Raw genomic sequence first — 18,763 nt, 5'->3', positions numbered from 1 at the left:
AGTTACTTTTGCACATATGGGCACAACGGGATCCGTAAGTAGCAATAAACTGAAATACTGATGTTAGATGGACCTCAGGTGTTAAAACCGTGCACGCTCCGGAAAAGGACAGTGCTGCCCTCTGCAGGAGAGCGCGGGCACTGTAGGGGAAACACCCTCACCTGCGGTGACACCGGACTCTCAGCCTAGACTCCAGGGCCCTTCATTCGCCAAACAGGACCCGCTGCAGACTTTCCTCCAGCCCCACAGAAACGACCAGAAATGCAGCAACCATGTTTAAAAGCGTACCCTCTCTTCCTCCATCCCCCAGATCTCAATTCATTTCTCCAGAAATAAGTGCATCCTTTTTGTGGGTGCAGTAGGTGGGGTGTCAGTATTTTTCTTCATTCCTTCGAGAGGAGAGATGGAAGTGTTATGGGGTTAACTGCTACCACAGCTTGCCTCCATTTGCTTTCACTGCCTTAACCTTAGAATGCTTTTGTAATCAATACATAGAATTGAAAACAGGTGTCTTCCAGGCTCTAATGGGTGGTGCTCCTGAGTACTAGATGCTCCCTGTTAAAAAAAAAAAAAAAGAGAGAGAGAGAGAGAGGGATTATTTGGCATTGTGCTTTAATCTTTCGGGAACCTTCAGAAAGTTTAGGTATTTAGCACTTAAAAAAAACTACAATGTGGATTTGCCTTGTAAGACCTTATTCTACTTCGGTTCTGCAAGACTTAGCCCATGGATATTATACCCCAGAGTTGCCTCCAAATAATTTTTAATATATACTTTATTTGGTTGCATTGGGTCTTAGTCATAGCATGTGGGATCTGACCAGGAATCGAACCTGGGCCCCTCCATTGGGAGCACAGAGTCATCCACTAGACCACCTGGGGAAATCCCAAATAATTTTTGAGGACAAGGAATATTTTATCTTTTATCAATGGAGAGAGCTCAAACAACTAAGCTTAACATAAGGAAGAACTACATTTCCTAAGCTCCTCACCGCCGCAACCAACCACTGCCTTCAGGCAGACAGTTCTGTTCATGGAAACAGAATTCTGCTGACATCTGAGTGCCTCCTTGGTGCTATTTCATGGTGCTGGACCCTGCCCATTATTATTTAATCCTCGGAGCCATAACTTAAGCTTGTCATCCACGTGGTAAAACGCAGCTCTGCAGCCCAGGGGTCCTTCCATCCGCCTCTGCCATCCCCCTCTTGTCCTGCCCTCACCCTAACCCATCTCTCAACTTCCAGGCTTTCTCTCAACCATCTGACAGTTTAAAAAACCATGTCAACACATTTTTTTCTTTTTGTCTCTATTTTAAAACCTGGCAACTTCCAATTTTTCCTTCAACAACTCCCAATTCTGCAGTCTGGCTGTTTTACTAACTGAACCACAAATCCTGTAACTCTTTCAGGATGTTTCCCACAACAGTTGCCCGTGTCAGGCCCCCTCACCCCACTTCCTAACCACAGCGCCTGTCACCCGGAGGTGCCCGCAGCGCGCCCCCGGCCCTGGCTGGGCCGTCCGCGCCCGCCCGTGCAGTCAGGCACTCCTCCACGAAGCCTCACACGAAGCCACCCCCGCCTCGCCCCCGGCTACACGTCCACCCCAGCCAAGGCGCCCGGGGCACTGTCACCAGGTCTCAGGAGCGGCCAGGACACGGACCGAGCGCCAGCCACTTGGAAAACCGCCGGCCAGTCTGGGAGGACGGCCTACGGCCCCGCACCTGCGTGCCTGGATGTGTCTCCCAAGGGCGCTCCTGCACGTGGAAACCGGGAGACAGGGGCAAAAATGCTCCTGTTAACGACGGCAGAGCAGTGAAAACCACCCAGGTGTCTGCTTGACACCGGATGAGAAGACGCAGTCTCAGAAGCCGAAGTAAAGGGCACCCTTTCTCTAAAGCTCGAGCCAAGGAAGGAGGACGCAAAGCGGAGCAGCGAGAGGACAGTGACACTGAGAGCGGGGACCTCGTGCGGCGGAAGGAGCGCAGGGACGCAGCAGACGACCCGGAGACGGGCGTCACCTCGACGGGCAGTTCCACCTTGGGGGGAACTGCCGCGCGCGGCGTGAGGCGCCGGCCCGCCGGCTAACGGAGCGGGCGCCTGCGGACCACCAGGGGGCGCCGTGCTCTCTCCAAACCCGTGGCCCGCCCGGGGGCGCTGGGCAAGGCTCTGCTCGCAGTGGGCACGCAGGTGACCTGTACAGTCAGGCAGGCTGCTTGGGGTGGCTGGGATTCCCAGACGGTAAATAACCAGGGGATTCACGGCCCACATTACAGGGAAATAACTGGTTGATTCTTTAAAAAGGAAAAACTCCAAACCCACCAGGTATGATGTCCCCCTCTCTTCACTGCTACAACATTTGCAATAAAGCACAATTCTGAAGCCATTTTTCATTTTTTTTTATTGCTGTTAATTCAAGGAAAAAAGGTTGCATAAAATCCAATCTTTTCTAGAAATATAAGTGGCCTTTCCAGTACATAACATTTCAAATATCAAAGTATATGGTAAACATACAAATAAGGAGAAGGTAACATACCTCCTATATACAGTACAGTCTTTTAAATCATAAAATAAGCTCCATAAAGTACAACTGGCAAGTGATTCACAATGCGGTCCATACAGGGCTTATCAAAACTCTCACTTCCATAGCTCGATTGCAGCTTAACAATTAATTTAATAATATGGTCCAAAAATACCCAAATAAAATATATTTAATCAAAATAATTTCCTTTCGTTGAACTTTCTTTTTAAATTAAAGCTTTCGCCTACCCCTTCTCCCACCCCACCTTTCTTCCCCTTTTACTCCCACCCCTGAAAGAAGGTTTCAAAATGTACATTGGTGCTATAAATATAAATTCTACCTATGAAGCTTTACAGGAAGCTTCTTACTTCAAGTGTTTCCTTTTGTCTGGCAATCTGTTAGGTTTCTGAACCAAGGCCAGATATTTAAGTTCCTCTGCCGCACACCAACGTGACCCCACAGAAACACCCGCCGTCTCTGCTCTGTACTGAGGATGGGGCGTAGCACACCCAACCCCCAGCCCTCACACCCGCGGCTCAACGCCGGGGGCTGCTCCGTGCCGCCGACGGCAGGGGTCCAAACCCACACCCCATCTTCCAGATAACCTCAGTGCACTTTAGGAAATCAAAAATTACCTGGAAGCAATTTAGTACATAGATCGGCTTTAAAAACAAACAGTCGTTTTAAACAGCAGCATTAAACTTAGTGACGGGACACTGACATGATTAACACCATCTTAACACACTCAGAATTCAGTCTTTCACATTATAATCAAACACAGTGGTGAACTGTTGCCAAAGTGACTTTGCTACGAGAGACAGGATAGGGACGAATACCTGACTTTTGTAGAAGCGCAGAGCTTCTGTTCAGATCGCAATAAACCGTATACATTTCAAACATGACAGAACACTGACAGTTGGTGTACGGAAAAGAAATCTTGACTTGTGTCTTTTACGTGACACAGCGGTAGACTGCGGTAGACTACATGTAAAACTGGCTGTTGGCTTTCGTTACACACACACACACACAGGAGAACCACACTCACACAAGTTTGTTCACTTTATGTCTCTCTGAAGCAACAGGCTAAAAACGTATGATGGAGTAAAAAAGTTTCTGTTTTTAAAGAAAAAGCTCTTTGTCCACTTCGTATGTCACATTTTCTCAGTTTCATATGGTTTACCTCTTCCTCTCTCTTCCACTCCGATTTTTATTTGGACAAGCGCTGCGTTGGTGTGTGTACGTGGAAGTGTTTATTACATATATACACACTGCTTGGGAATCGGATTCTCCCTTACTGTGAAGGTGGAACATTTTACCAGTGAATGATACTACACAGAGCGGTTTAGAGTGTGGACCGTGCAGGGCCAGCCGCTTCGGCAGCCACTGTCAAGAGCGGAGGTGGGACGAAAACGTGGAGATTAGGGCCAAAGTGAGAAAAGCTGGGGAAGAAGCAAAGTTTTTTTTTTTTTCCCTAAAACCATATGACCGTCACCAGTGTTATGAAAAAAGGTCAAATACACAGTTTCAAAGATTCAGTAAACATTGCACACAGCAAGTATTCAGTGTTAAAAAAAAAAAAAAAAAAAAGCACACATCAAGATTTTCCTTTTGATTGTTTGAAGGTTTAAATTACATGTATCATACAGATAAGCCTGTTGTTGAACCAGGAGACCAGAGGCTCAAAAGCAATGCATTCTTGTTTTGTTTTGGCCATCCGTACAAGAGAAATGAGAAATCTCAACTGCATAGAAATCTAGGAAATGTATAGACAAAGAAACACAAACAAAACACCTTTCCTTTCCCTCCCCTCCACACCCCACCATGACTGCCCACACTTCAGTGTATTAAGGAGGCAAGCTTTACTTGTTTCAGTCTGCAGAATCCAACGTGTCACTAGAAGGGGGGAGGGGAGGTGCGTATCTCAGTCTGTAAGAGCCTAAAACGGGAAAGAGAGCTGCTAAGTCACTGTGCACTGTAAGGCATCACACATGACAAGACATCAGACGGGCCTGCCCCTCTGTCCAGGCAGCACCTTCTGCACTGCCGTGACCCAGAACAGTCCTAGCAACGTGAAGTTTGTGCTTTAAGTTCAACCTAAAGCTATCAAACTCAACTTTCCCTTAAAAACTCCAAGCAAACACTCCCAATTAAAGACCCTTTTCCTGTGTTGAGATCTGGCAAAATTCAAAAGCTTCGTGTGAGCTGAAATGTAACAGTTTGAGGCCTCCATTGAATTTGGTATCCTACTTGTACTTATTTAAGAATTTCTTTATTGTGGTGGTAACACAAGAAAGTTCTAATTTTCTTATTCCCAAGTGAAAGTGTTAGTCGCTCAGTCGTGTCTGACTCTGCCATCCTATGGACTGTACCCCCACAGGCTCCTCCATCCATGGGATTCTCCAGGCAAGAACACTGGAGTGGGTTGCCATTCCCTTCTCCAGAGGATCCTCCTGACTCAGGGATGGAACCCCGGTCTCTTGCATTGCAGGCAGATTCTTTACCCTCTGAGCCACCAGGAAAGCACAGTGCTTAACTGTTCTGTTCCTTAAAATGTGACAGCACTGGAAACTAACGTCGGCTGGGAAAGAAGGGAGCACGCCTGAGGTCATCTGCCTGCCCACAGATAGACCCAAATAACAAAGGATCTCCCAAGTCAGGTGACTACCACTTCCTAATTTTTCAGTATTTAAAACTTTTCGCTTACTCTATGAAACTGGATTGTTGCTTAAAAAAAAAAGTGCTGCTAGCAAAGAGATTTGCAAATTCCCATTTATATCCCTTTAGAAGTGCCTTTCCGGTTTCCTCCTTCCCTGGCAACTGGATTCCTCTGAACTGCCCTGAGCTGCGGGGCCTGTGTCTACGCTGTCTGGCCGCCTGCACCTCTCGGCTGTCGCTGCGCGCGCAGCCCGCGGACACACCGGCGGCTCCTGCTGCTCCCACGGAGCCGCACGCCTCCGGCCCCTCAGAAACAAGTCCTCCGGGCGCTCTCGTGATTACCTTGTGGGCCGGCCTCCATGGACGACTGCTTGCACTCCTGCGCATGGTGTCCGCTCACGCCACAGTTGTAGCACGAGGCGCTCCCGCTCTTCTTGGGCGCCGCGCCGCCCGAGCCGGCCACCACGCTGTGCGGGTACACGGGGTAGAACCGGCCGAAGCCCGCCACCGGCTGCACGCCGTAGCCGGCCTGGCCGCCCAGCACCGGGTCATGCACCAGCCCGCTGGCGTACGGGGCCTGAGGCAGGAAGAAGGGGAGCTGGCCGCCGCTGCCCTGGGGCGCCTGGCTGAGGTAGCTGCCGTTGCAGAGGGAGGGCAGGCTGAAGAAGGGCGAGACGCGGTACAGCGGCCCGGGCGCCGGCCCGGGGTAGTAGTAGCCGCCGAGTGGCAGCCCGGCCCCGCAGCCGCAGCGCCGGCCGCACGAGCCGCAGGCGCCGGCCGGGGCCAGCAGCGCGCCCGCGCCCAGGAAGGCGGCGCCGTCGCCCTGCGCCGTGCTGGGCGCGGGGCTCGCGCTGGGCGCGGGGCTCGGGGCGCCCGACGGCGCGCTCGTGGCGGCCGGCCCGGGGAAGGCGGCGGGCGCGGCCGCGGGGACCACCACCTTCACGCCGGCGGGCGGGGCCGCGGCTGCCGCGCCGCCCTCCAGCTGAGGCACCATTGGAGAGAGTCCCGCCGCCGGTGAGGCGGCCTTTGGGACAGGGTCCGTGGCAGCGACGGGGGAGCCCGGGAAGGGCCCGGGGCCGGGGCCAAAGGCGGCGCTCGCGGAGCCCGCGCCCAGGCCCGCGGCGGGCGGCGGCGCCAGGTTCAGGGCGCAGCTCTCGGGGGGGCCCGGCGGCAGCTTCAGCCTCTGGATGGTGAGGTGCAGCGCGGGGCCGCCGCCGTGCGGGAGGAAGCCGGAGGGCAGTGGCAGCGGGGCCGCCAGCAGCTCCAGTGGCTTCTCCGAGTCCCCGGCGGACGCCGCTGGCCCAAGCGCGCCCAGGGGCGCGGGGTCCGCAGGCTCCCGGAGGGCGGAGAGCGCCACAGGGCCGGGGACCAGCATCCCGATCGTCTTGCCATCAGCAGACTTGGGCGGAGGCACCACGACCTCAGACTTCTGGGCACCATTGTGCATGACACAGTGTAGAGTTGGCATGAAAGAAATATGCTGATACTTGGCTGAGCTTAAGGGATCTTCCAAAAGGTCTGCACTGTCGTTTCCTAAGGAAGCGATTTGAACAGGTGGCTTGACCGTGACCGTCTGGCCCACAGAACCGTAACTTGTAAACCTGGTTGTCGAGGGATTTCCAGAGTCCTCGGAATTGCTGTCTGTGTCTGAGGGAAACATGTAAACAGATGTTAACACAAGCATCCTCTCCCGTCCATCCTGCTAGAAATAAAATTTAAGTATACCTAAAAATATACCCTGACTTTTAAAACCAATAAATGTATCCCCCTCAGTGTCCTGACTACTGAGCTAACCTTCTTTTAATTTTTGGCTTTCTATGGACTTTATTTGAAAACTATGGAGATTCTGGAAAAGGCAAGACACCAAGGAGACAATAAAAAGATTGGTGGTTGCCAGGGGTGGAGCCCTGGGGGAAAGATGAGGAGGCAGAGCACAGAGGATTTTCAGGGCCGTGGAAACACTGTATGATGTAGTGAAGGTGAATCTGTATCCTTACACATCTGCCCAGAGCCACTGAAGGTGCACCACAAGACTGTGCCCTTACACGTATCACGCGTCAAAGTCAGTTTTGTGTCAAAGTCGGTTCCATCCTTGGTAAACAAATGTGCCATTCCAGTCAGTGATGTTCATACCGTGTGAGAAGAGGGGCTACACAGGAAATTTCTGTGTCTTTCTCTCAATTTCACTGTAAATCCAAAACCGCTCTAAAAAAATTAAACCTCAAAAAAACCCTTGGACAGGTAAGACACAAAAGGTTAATGGCGCCTGGATGAAGCACAGTATAAACACAGACCTTTATTACAAGGGATCAGGTATCTTTTACCTTTAATCAATTTTAGGCAATTCATTTGACTTATATGCTGTACTGCCTGCCAAACGCGAGGTCTTCACATTTGTCTCTCATAAATTATACAATTTAAAGGAGTTCAATCAAGACTATATTTAATTTAAACATCTAGACATAGAGAAGGGAAGACAGTTTTCCTGGAGTGGAATAGTCTTCCTTTTAAATACTTTGGTGGGAGAAAGAAAATGTAAAACCACCATTACAGTCATAAAGTGAACGCTAGAACACAAGAAGCAAGAAAGCGCGAGAGCGCGGCAGCTCCTCCTAAAGGGGACGGCCGAGCGGCAGACACAAAGCTGTGCCACATTTCTTTTTATTACTGCGTCATTCTTCCGCACTCTTATGCTTGCAAACATAATACATTCAATAGAGACTTCCCCTGGGTTTCTTGATTTTTGGTGTAAAGGGGGCAAAGTGCAAGATTTAGTTCAGTTTTAACTCTCATAACCCAGACCCTGCAGCGCTATGCACTGAGACCATCCAATTAAATGCAGCACCTGATTTAGCATTTTTTTTGCTCACAAATATAAGCAGAATTGCATTATGTAGTTAAAATGCTTATATTTATTAAGGTAGTAACTAGCTATATTCAGCTAAGAAGCTAAAACTTTTAGAAACAATTCTAAAAACAAATCATACTATGCTTCCTGGAGAAAGGTTAAATAGAACCTATTTTGTGACATAGAATGTAAACAACAATACTAGTAACTCAATAATTTTTATTAGAAGAGATTCAACTTATGAACAAATGGTTCTAATATAGACTCCCCTTAATAACTGAGGAGTTCCTTGTTAAACTCTGCAAAACAAAAAGTATTCAATTAGTAACTTACTTAAGGCATTATATCGGTATCTGTACCTTCACATGAGTAGGAGTTAAAAATAATATTTAAGTTCAAAAGAAGCTGTTAACATTTTTCAGATGATCAGTTAAATTTCTAAATGAACTGGGCTTTGTTTAAATCATCTTAAGTCATAGCAAATGGCCCCATGATTTTAACTGATCTCAAATGGTTTTCTGAACATTCATTAGAAGGACTCATCTAGCAATTTAGAGATAGGTTTTCCTTTTCTGAGATGACTTTGAAAAGTATAACGTCTTATTAACAAAACCCCATTATGACCACCACCACCAACAAAGCCACCTGCAGTGCAGTAGGCCCAAGTCCAGTCCCTGGGTGGGGAAGACCCCCCGGAGAAGGAAGGGCAACCCACTCCAGCATTCTTGCCTGGGAAATCCCATGGACAGAGGAGCCTGGTGGGCTACAGTCCATGAGGCGGCAAAGAGTCAGACACGACTGAGTGACTAACAGCTTGAATCTGCCAGGTTAACAACTGCTGACCCATGGGGCATTTGTCACCATCAGTGGCAAATGTTTAACAATATGGCTGCCTGAGGTAGCATTACTAGTTGGGACTAACAAGAGCCTGACCAAAAAACTTAAAAGAAAAAACTGAAGAATGAGATGTCCACAGGAAGCTCTGAAAAGCTTAGATATATCCCTGGGAATCTAGAAGGCCACGCTCATACGCAGGGCTGTGGGCCCGTCCAGTAAAGACCTAAGGTGGCTTGGATACATCCCTGGGAATCTAGAAGGCCATGCTCATACGCAGGGCTGTGGGCCCATCCAGTAAGACCTAAGGTGGCTTGGATATATCCCTGGGAATTTAGAAGGCCACGCTCATATGCAGGGCTGTGGGCCTGTACAGTAAAGACCTAAGGTGGCTCTCAGTTCTTACTTCTGGCTGACTCTGAGCTTTCATGTAAGGAGGATTTGAAGATACAGTACATACAGAAAACAAAATGGCAGATATAAATCCTACCTTATCATTAATTACAGTAAATTTAAATACATAAACAAGTCAGCCAAATGGCAGAGATGGGCAGAATGGCTTAAAAAAACCATCATCCAACTATAAGATGTCTTTAAGAGACATACTTTAGAATCAAAGACACAAACAACGTTTAGGGTAAAAGGATGGAAAAAGAGGTATCCTGCAAACACCCAAGAGAGAGCTAAAGTGGCTACAGTATTATCATCAGATAAAACAGATGTTACGACAAAATCTGCCATTAGAGACAAAGGATACTTATAATGATAAAAATGGTCAATCAGGAAGACATAAAAATTATATGTCCATCAAACAATATGCAATTTTCAATCTTTCTACACCTACTCTGTATTTTGTTATGACTGTCTTTCTCTTTAATATCATTTCCAGTGAAACAGGTTTAAAAAATCAACATTACTAGAAACTGCTAAGTTAATGGTCTTTAAGACACCTGTTATACCAATTAAATTTAAAGTCAATAATGACATTTTCAGTACCATAAAAATAGTTGTTTGACAGATTTTAAGAGCACACATTTCCCTCTGCCTCCCCCACACCCTTCCAAAGAGCAAACCTCTGTCTTTTTCTTCTTCACTTTCAAAACTCTCTCTTCCATCATGTCGGGGGCTAGAAGGAGAGCTGTAACTCTCTGAAGATGTCTCTCCACACGTGTCATGTCCAGATCCAATGTCCAAACTCACATCTGAAAATTACATGGTTTTATAAAAAGCAGAATTGTTCAGTTAAATAAATTTCTGATTTTATTGATTTGATTTTTCTCCCTTTGTTTCTTGATGAGTCTGGCTAATGGTTTATCAATTTTATTTATCCTTTCAAAGAACCAACTTTTGGCTTTGTTGATTTTTGCTATGGTCTCTTTTGTTTCTTTTGCATTTATTTCTGCTCTAATTTTTAAGATTTCTTTCCTTCTACTAACCCTGGGGTTCTTCATTTCTTCCTAATGGAGAGATCACAACAGACAACACAGAAATACAAAGGATCATAAGAGACTATTATCAACAATTATATGCCAATAAAATGGACAACGAGGAAGAAATGGACAAATTCTTAGAAAAGTACAACTTTCCAAAACTCGACCAGGAAGAAATAGAAAACCTTAACAGACCCATCACAAGCACGGAAATTGAAACTGTAATCAAAAATCTTCCAGCAAACAAAAGCCCAGGTCCAGACGGCTTCACAGCTGAATTCTACCAAAAATTTAGAGAAGAGCTAACACCTATCCTGCTCAAACTCTTCCAGAAAATTGCAGAGGAAGGTAAACTTCCAAACTCATTCTATGAGGCCACCATCACCCTAATACCAAAACCTGACAAAGATCCCACAAAAAAAGAAAACTACAGGCCAATATCACTGATGAACATAGATGCAAAAATCCTAAACAAAATTCTAGCAATCAGAATCCAACAACACATTAAAAAGATCATACACCATGACCAAGTGGGCTTTATCCCAGGGATGCAAGGATTCTTCAATATCCGCAAATCAATCAATGTAATACACCACATTAATAAATTGAAAAACAAAAACCATATGATTATCTCAATAGATGCAGAGAAAGCCTTTGACAAAATTCAACACCCATTTATGATAAAAACTCTCCAGAAAGCAGGAATAGAAGGAACATACCTCAACATAATAAAAGCTATATATGACAAACCCACAGCAAACATTATCCTCAATGGTGAAAAACTGAAAGCATTTCCTCTAAAGTCAGGAACAAGACAAGGGTGCCCACTTTCACCATTACTATTCAACATAGTTTTGGAAGTTTTGGCCACAGCAATCAGAGCAGAAAAAGAAATAAAAGGAATCCAAATTGGAAAAGAAGAAGTAAAACTCTCACTGTTTGCAGATGACATGATCCTCTACATAGAAAACCCTAAAGACTCCACCAGAAAATTACTAGAACTGATCAATGATTATAGTAAAGTTGCAGGATATAAAATCAACACACAGAAATCCCTTGCATTCCTATACACTAATAATGAGAAAACAGAAAGAGAAATTAAGGAAACAATTCCATTCACCACTGCAACGAAAAGAATAAAATACTTAGGAATATATCTACCTAAAGAAACTAAAGACCTATATATAGAAAACTATAAAACACTGGTGAAAGAAATCAAAGAGGACACTAATAGATGGAGAAATATACCATGTTCATGGATTGGAAGAATCAATATAGTGAAAATGAGTATACTACCCAAAGCAATTTATAGATTCAATGCAATCCCTATCAAGCTACCAACAGTATTCTTCACAGAGCTAGAACAAATAATTTCACAATTTGTATGGAAAAACAAAAAACCTCGAATAGCCAAAGCGATCTTGAGAAAGAAAAATGGAACTGGAGGAATCAACCTACCTGACTTCAGGCTCTACTACAAAGCCACAGTTATCAAGACAGTATGGTACTGGCACAAAGACAGAAATATAGATCAATGGAACAAAATAGAAAGCCCAGAGATAAATCCACGCACATATGGACACCTTATCTTTGACAAAGGAGGCAAGAATATACAATGGATTAAAGACAATCTCTTTAACAATTCCATTCAACCATGGGTGGTGCTGGGAAATCTGGTCAACCACTTGTAAAAGAATGAAACTAGAACACTTTCTAACACCATATACAAAAACAAACTCAAAATGGATTAAAGATCTCAACGTAAGACCAGAAACTATAAAACTCCTAGAGGAGAACATAGGCAAAACACTCTCTGACATACATCACAGCAGGATCCTCTATGACCCACCTCCCAGAATATTGGAAATAAAAGCAAAAATAAACAAATGGGACCTAATTAAACTTAAAAGCTTCTGCACATCAAAGGAAACTATTAGCAAGGTGAAAAGACAGCCTTCAGAATGGGAGAAAATAATAGCAAATTAAGCAACCGACAAACAACTAATCTCAAAAATATACAAGCAACTCCTACAGCTCAACTCCAGAAAAATAAATGACCCAATCAAAAAATGGGCCAAAGATCTAAACAGACATTTCTCCAAAGAAGACATACAGATGGCTAACAAACACATGAAAAGATGCTCAACATCACTCATTATCAGAGAAATGCAAATCAAAACCACTATGAGATACCATTTCACACCAGTCAGAATGGCTGCGATCCAAAAGTCTACAAATAATAAATGCTGGAGAGGGTGTCGAGAAAAGGGAACCCTCTTACACTGTTGGTGGGAATGCAAACTAGTACAGCCACTATGGAGAACAGTGTGGAGATTCCTTAAAAAACTGGAAATAGAACTGCCTTATGATCCAGCAATCCCACTGCTGGGCATACACACTGAGGAAACCAGAAGGGAAAGAGACACGTGTACCCCGATGTTCATCGCAGCACTGTTTATAATAGCCAGGACATGGAAACAACCTAGATGTCCATCAGCAGATGAATGGATAAGAAAGCTGTGGTACATATACACAATGGAGTATTACTCAGCCATTAAAAAGAAAACATTTGAATCAGTTCTAATGAGGTGGATGAAACTGGAGCCTATTATACAGAGTGAAGTAAGCCAGAAGGACAAACACCAATACAGTATACTAACGCATATATATGGAATTTAGAAAGATGGTAACGATAACCCTGTATACGAGACAGCAAAAGAGACACTGATGTATAGAACAGGCTTATGGACTCTGTGGGAGAGGGAGAGGGTGGAAGAAAAAAAAAAATAAATAAATTTCTGAACTGAACCATCAGAAATTACAGTTTGTAAATTTTTTTTCAGTTTTTCTATAATTATGTAATAAAAACTGGCCCTTGACCAAGGTAAAAGTCCATTACTGAAACACAATTTTAACTGAAAATAATTGACAAATACATTCGTAAAACAAAGGCAGAGAAAATAGTCAATCTTATTGACTTTAAAAATCAGAATTAACGTTCTTTGTAGGGTCTGCCTAATACTACCACATCGAACCGCTTCTTAAGTTAAATAAAAACTCCTCAGAGTATACTATAAAATTCTTTCTTAAAAAAAAGAATAAATAAAATAAAATAAAACAACAACTCAAGAATACAACTGACTGCCAAAAATGCCTTTCAGTTAAAATTTCCATGCCTGAAATATTTGAAAAGATTAAATTGCTTCCCATGAAGTAGACTGAGTAGCCCCTGAGTTCTAAGCAGAAATAAATGATGGACTGGGAATAAAAAAAAAAACGCCACCACCACCAAACCACTTGGGTAGAGTGAGCTCACTATCATGCAGTGAAGCCTTTGATACTTCACAGGGTAAGCTTCAGAATGCTTAAAAAAAAAAAAAGGAGGTGAGGCAGCTATTTCTCAGAATGAAATAATTTATTCCATTAATTTCTTTACATTATATAGCTAGTAAATATTTTAATCACTCAACTGTCATAGATTAATTTGCAATTTTCAAAGAAATACATACATAAATCTAAATCTATAGTGAACATAATTTCCTGTTTTTGACAATCCAGGTGCTTTAGAATTGTGTGGATTCTTTGGAATTTTTATAATAAAAAAGAAATGTGATCCTCTGAATTCAGAAGGTGAGGAAGGTAAGGATCATTAACTATGCCAAAGGCTATTCCACAAACTGCCCTTTTAAACAGAAATATAAAAAATTCAACATTCAAAAAACTAAGATCATGGCATCCGACCCATCACTTCATGGCAAATAGATGGGGAAACAATAGAAACTGTGACAGACTATTTTCTTGGGCTTCAGTATCACTGCAGATGGTGACTGCAGCCACGAAATTAAAAGACACTTGCTCCTTGGAAGAAAAACTATGACCAACCTACAGAGCATATTAAAAAGCAGAGACATTATTTTGCCAATAAAGGTCCATCTAGTCAAAGCTTATGGTTTTTCTGGTAGTCATGTATGGATGTGAGAGTTGGACCATAAAGAAAGCTGAGCACCGAAGAATTGATGCTTTTGAACTGTGGTGTTGGAGAAGACTCTTGAGTCTCTTGGACTGAAAGGAGATCAAACCAGTCAATCCTAAAGGAAATCAGTCCTGAATATTCTTTGGAAGGACTGATGCTGAAGCTAAAGTTCTAATACTTTGGCCACATGATGCAAAGGACTGATTCACTGGAAAAGACTCCAATGGTAGGAAATATTGAAGGCAGCAGGAGAAGGGGACGACAGAATGAGATGGTTGGAAGGCATCACTGACTTGATGGACATGAGTTTGAGCAAGCTCTGGGAGTTGGTAATGGACAGGGAAGCCTGGCATGCTGCAGTCCGTGGGGTTGCAAAGAGTCGAACACAACTGAGCAACTGAATTGAACTGATAAACTTTTTTACTTATTGTTTTCCCTGATTCCACTTTTCCCCTTCTATTTGCCATGAAGTGATGGGACAGGGTGCCACGTTATTAAGACGACAAAGAGGAAAAAACTTACGCTAGCCACTATTCTAATGATAAAAATCTAGTTATTAGTATTTATGGATAAAAAGAAGCTAGACAGACTTAAGAACCATTTAGACCCATCAGACGACAGACCCGCAATGAGTTATTAAAGGAAGATGAAGGTCTTTAAATCATTATAATCTAAAATAAATTGAGAGGTCAACCCCAAATTTTTGGTGCCACAATCAGCCAACAGAAAAATGGGGTGGAAGAAACATGGGCGATGCAATAGGATAAAGTTCTTCATACTGTAAGTGAGGTAAGGCATCCTTCTCTTTAGTAGAAAGATTTAAAGCTTGAGATTTTAAAAGCAAATATTGTGAAAACACAGATGATGAACAGCACTGACTGTTTCGGGGAGAAGACAACATACAGGCGGACGGGGAGACTTATTTTGTTCCCTTTTGTACCTTCAGAATTTTGAACTACATAAATGTATTTTACCCAAAATAGAAGTTAAATTTTAAGTTACAAACACTTATCTCAAACTGAGTTATTTAAAAATCTGGACAATCCATGAATCAAAGGACCCAATATTTTCAGCTTCAATATGGCATCTACATTTACTAACTGTGTGCTTGTTCTGTTAAAAACCCTTAAAGGTAATTCCTCAGTATTTCAAAGGGATTAATAAACAGAGGGTTTTATCTTTAACCTGCGGTCAGCAAACATCTCAGCTACACCTGACAGCAGTTTCACAAAGTATTTTTTATTTATAGTTTACTCTATAAATAAAAAATATATATATACACACACATATGAATCAGTGGCATAGAGAGAGAACAAGAAAGAATAAGGTTAATTTTGAATTAAAAATCCTGAGGTTGTACTTTCATAATATTTGAAAATAAAGAAAGGAATTAAGAGTCTGATCGATTATCCAAAGTTCTTAACCTAGACAGCGTATGTTTTCTTCTAACTTATTATAAGAGGCAAAAGGAATTACATGACTGAACACCTTGGTACTTGATGCAAGCCAAATGCTTTTCACATGTTGTCACATTTAAGTCTTACAATCTGATGAGGTGGATATTATTCTTCTTTTACAAATTTAAGAAACTAGGGGGGTGGTAAAGACGCAAACCTACACCTGTCTGAGATCAAAGTCCACGTACATCTCTGAAAATATGAAGCTCAAAGGGAAGAAACCATTACTAACTTTTTGGATGTAGTTCCCACATCATATGAGACCAGAGTGATGTTACGAGGGTGGCGTATACCTGACAGGAATCTTAGCTCGAGATGACCTGATTTAGCATGTGGCTTAGAAGGCAGTGCAGAGAACGAACCAGGAGCAAACAGACAGGGAGTCCCGGCAGCGGCTGTTTCTAATCGTCCACCGAGAACTCCTGTCCCCTTGTTTCAGCAGCGCCTCCTTCTTTCAGCTGCCATCACCACGGGAATCTCAGACACTGCAGTGTTACAACACGAAAAGTTACTCCAATGAGTTGGCCCCCCACGTTTCTCTGCTCTCCCTGTAGTCCCAGGGACTCTCGAGAGTCTTCTCTAACACCATGGTTTGAAAGCATCAATGCTTCAGCGCTCAGTCTTCTCAAGGTCCTTCTTATGGTCCAGCTCTCACACCCATAAATGACCACTGGAAAAACCATAGCCTTGACTAGATGGACCTTTGCTGGCAAAGCGATGTCTCTGGTTTTTAATACGCTGTCTAGGTTTTTCACAGCTTTTCTCCCAAGGAGCAAGTGTCTTTTCATTTCATGGCTGCAGTCACCATCTGCAGTGATTTTGGAGCCCAAGAAAAGAAAACCTGTCACTGATTCCACTTTTTCCCCTTCTGTCTGCCATGAAGTGATGGGACAGGATGCCATGATCTCACGTTTTGAATGCTGAGTTTCAAGCCAGCTTTTTCACTCCCCTCTTTCACTTTCAGCTAGATGCTCTTTAGTTCCTCTTCACTTTCTGCCCTAAGAGTAGTATCATCTGCATATCTGAGGTTGCTGATATTTCTCCCGGAAATCTTGACTTCAGCTTGTGATTCCCATAAACCTCCACAAAGGATGGTCATTAAAGCTTGAAAGAGTCAATAAGATTTTTTAAGATGACTTTAACACAAGAGTACAGGCTTCTGTGAGGCTGGATAGACCCCTCAGGTCTTGTGGCCTCTGCTCTGGAGCAGGGAGTAGCTGAAGAGGAAACCCATGACGAGACCGCTGCTGCCAGGGGGAGGGAAAGGGGCCGGAGTGTAGCTGCGGCAGACGTCCCTTCACCTCCGAGGCCAGACCAGATTTCCTGCATTAAATACGTCTGAAGTATTCATGGAGTTAATTCAGAAATTACTACTCACATCAATGCAGGGAAAATGTGTGTGAGGCTTTGACACAACAGCTCAACACCCACTCTAATAGGTACCCTGCTAAATATATTTAGGTGATGTGTAATTGAAAGAAAAACTCCCTTACCTTTCACAGAACCACCGTGGGTGTGCGGAAGAGCAGAGATTCGAATACCATTTATTCTACTATTCAATCTACTGTCAGTTTTCTTAATTTTCTCCCTAAGCCAAAAGTATACATGTTACCAACATTTTTTTAACAGTCCCTAGAGAACACATTAAGTACAACACTAATAAAATTCCCCTCAATTTTTTTAATAATTAAAAAAAAAGTTTAGTAAGGTATATGTGAATGCAAGATCTACCCTTCAGTGTGCAGGACTGGAAACTGTGCCCCTCCAAACTGAATATGATACATGACAACAGCCTTGTTTTTATTATGTACATGTGTTGATTATCTAGAACTAAAAAAAAGAAGTCCAGAGTAAAAATAAAAAGAAAACTAATATAAAAATACTATTTATACTACATAAACTAAACAGGTCTATTATCAGATGTTGTCTTCTCTGACCAATTTCTATTACTAGAAACATTAAATTAAACCTACTTTTCAATTTGTGGCTTTCCTTTCTTCTTACTTATCGAAGATAAACTTCGTTTTTCAGTTGAATGCTACGGAAAAGAATAAAAAAGTAACTGGACCAAAGCACGGCCACACTCAAGGAGGCATCCTCGTATTCTGATACAAGACACTAAAATGACACAACCCCAGTTGTGTATTCTAACACATTTTTATTTTCTATCTTTTTTGAAGTTACCTACTTGGTCCACTAAAATTTGCATATTTTCTGACAAATACTTAATCATGAGAAAAATACCTATTCTGTATTTTGCTTTTATTAATAAAATGGATTGTTTTCTTTTTGTCACTAAAAAAATACAATCAAGTAACTGGTATTTGCTACAGGTTTACTAGTCTTCTCAAGTTCAGGTCGGTAGAACACATGATTGTGTTGACTCTAAGAAGAAAAGGTAGAGGCCCCGAGGCAGATGAAGACACACAACAGTCAGGTGGACCTGAGAATCAGCCATCAGTGAGCATGACTTTAATAACACAATTTCTCAAAGTATGTTTTAATGCTTTAGTTCATAAAACACATCCCAATAAAGGTTCACATCTGGACCTGAGTGTTAGCCAGTAATACAGATCCATTTTCTAGAGAAGGTGGTTCTCTCCAGAGCGGTCCCACTAAGCATCGCCCCTGTACTGGCAGTGCCATGGCCCTAAACTCACTGGGGAGCATGCGGCTCTCCGACTACACCAGCAATGAAAAGCGAGTACTTCCTAATCACGTTTGGGAGTGCTGGGAAACTGGCCCAACAAGTCACGAGGGAAGAGACTTTTCAGAGTTCACATCTCCACAGCGAGACAGGGACCAAAATGTGAATAATTCTTTCAAAGCAAAAAACGTGGCATAACGGTGTATCCCTAGTGAATCATTTCCGGCATCATCACAATAAAATGTATTAGTATTTCTGAGTACTAAAACTGATATAAATACACTTCTTCAGGTCCCAGAGGAGCTTAGGTCATGTATACCAATTAACTTCAAAGTCTTACATTGAAATGTTCCTTCGTTTCTTCTTACCAGATACACTAGCAGACCTCACAGTGCTTAAGGAACT

At 43.3% G+C, this 18,763-nt stretch overlaps 1 protein-coding gene across 1 annotated transcript in view; it reads right to left on the bottom strand.

The window, feature by feature from the left end:
* Window positions 1–2,371: 2,371 nt before the first annotated feature.
* Window positions 2,372–18,763, bottom strand: part of ZCCHC2 (zinc finger CCHC-type containing 2) — a 56,602-nt gene continuing 40,210 nt past the window's right edge. Inside the window, exons 10-14 of the mRNA XM_027525963.1 lie at window positions 17,685–17,749; window positions 17,205–17,299; window positions 9,925–10,053; window positions 5,512–6,816; window positions 2,372–4,450 (exon numbers count right to left, since the gene is read on the bottom strand). Of these exons, the coding sequence (XP_027381764.1) occupies window positions 4,383–4,450; window positions 5,512–6,816; window positions 9,925–10,053; window positions 17,205–17,299; window positions 17,685–17,749 (1,662 nt within the window). The 3' untranslated portion in view covers window positions 2,372–4,382. The remainder of the gene's footprint in view (window positions 4,451–5,511; window positions 6,817–9,924; window positions 10,054–17,204; window positions 17,300–17,684; window positions 17,750–18,763) is intronic.

Source organism: Bos indicus x Bos taurus, chromosome 24, assembly GCF_003369695.1.
Source record: "Bos indicus x Bos taurus breed Angus x Brahman F1 hybrid chromosome 24, Bos_hybrid_MaternalHap_v2.0, whole genome shotgun sequence".
Classification (NCBI taxonomy): Eukaryota; Metazoa; Chordata; class Mammalia; order Artiodactyla; family Bovidae; genus Bos; species Bos indicus x Bos taurus.
The sequence above is the reverse complement of the archived record's forward strand: the minus strand, read 5'-3'. Positions and strand labels throughout refer to the sequence as shown.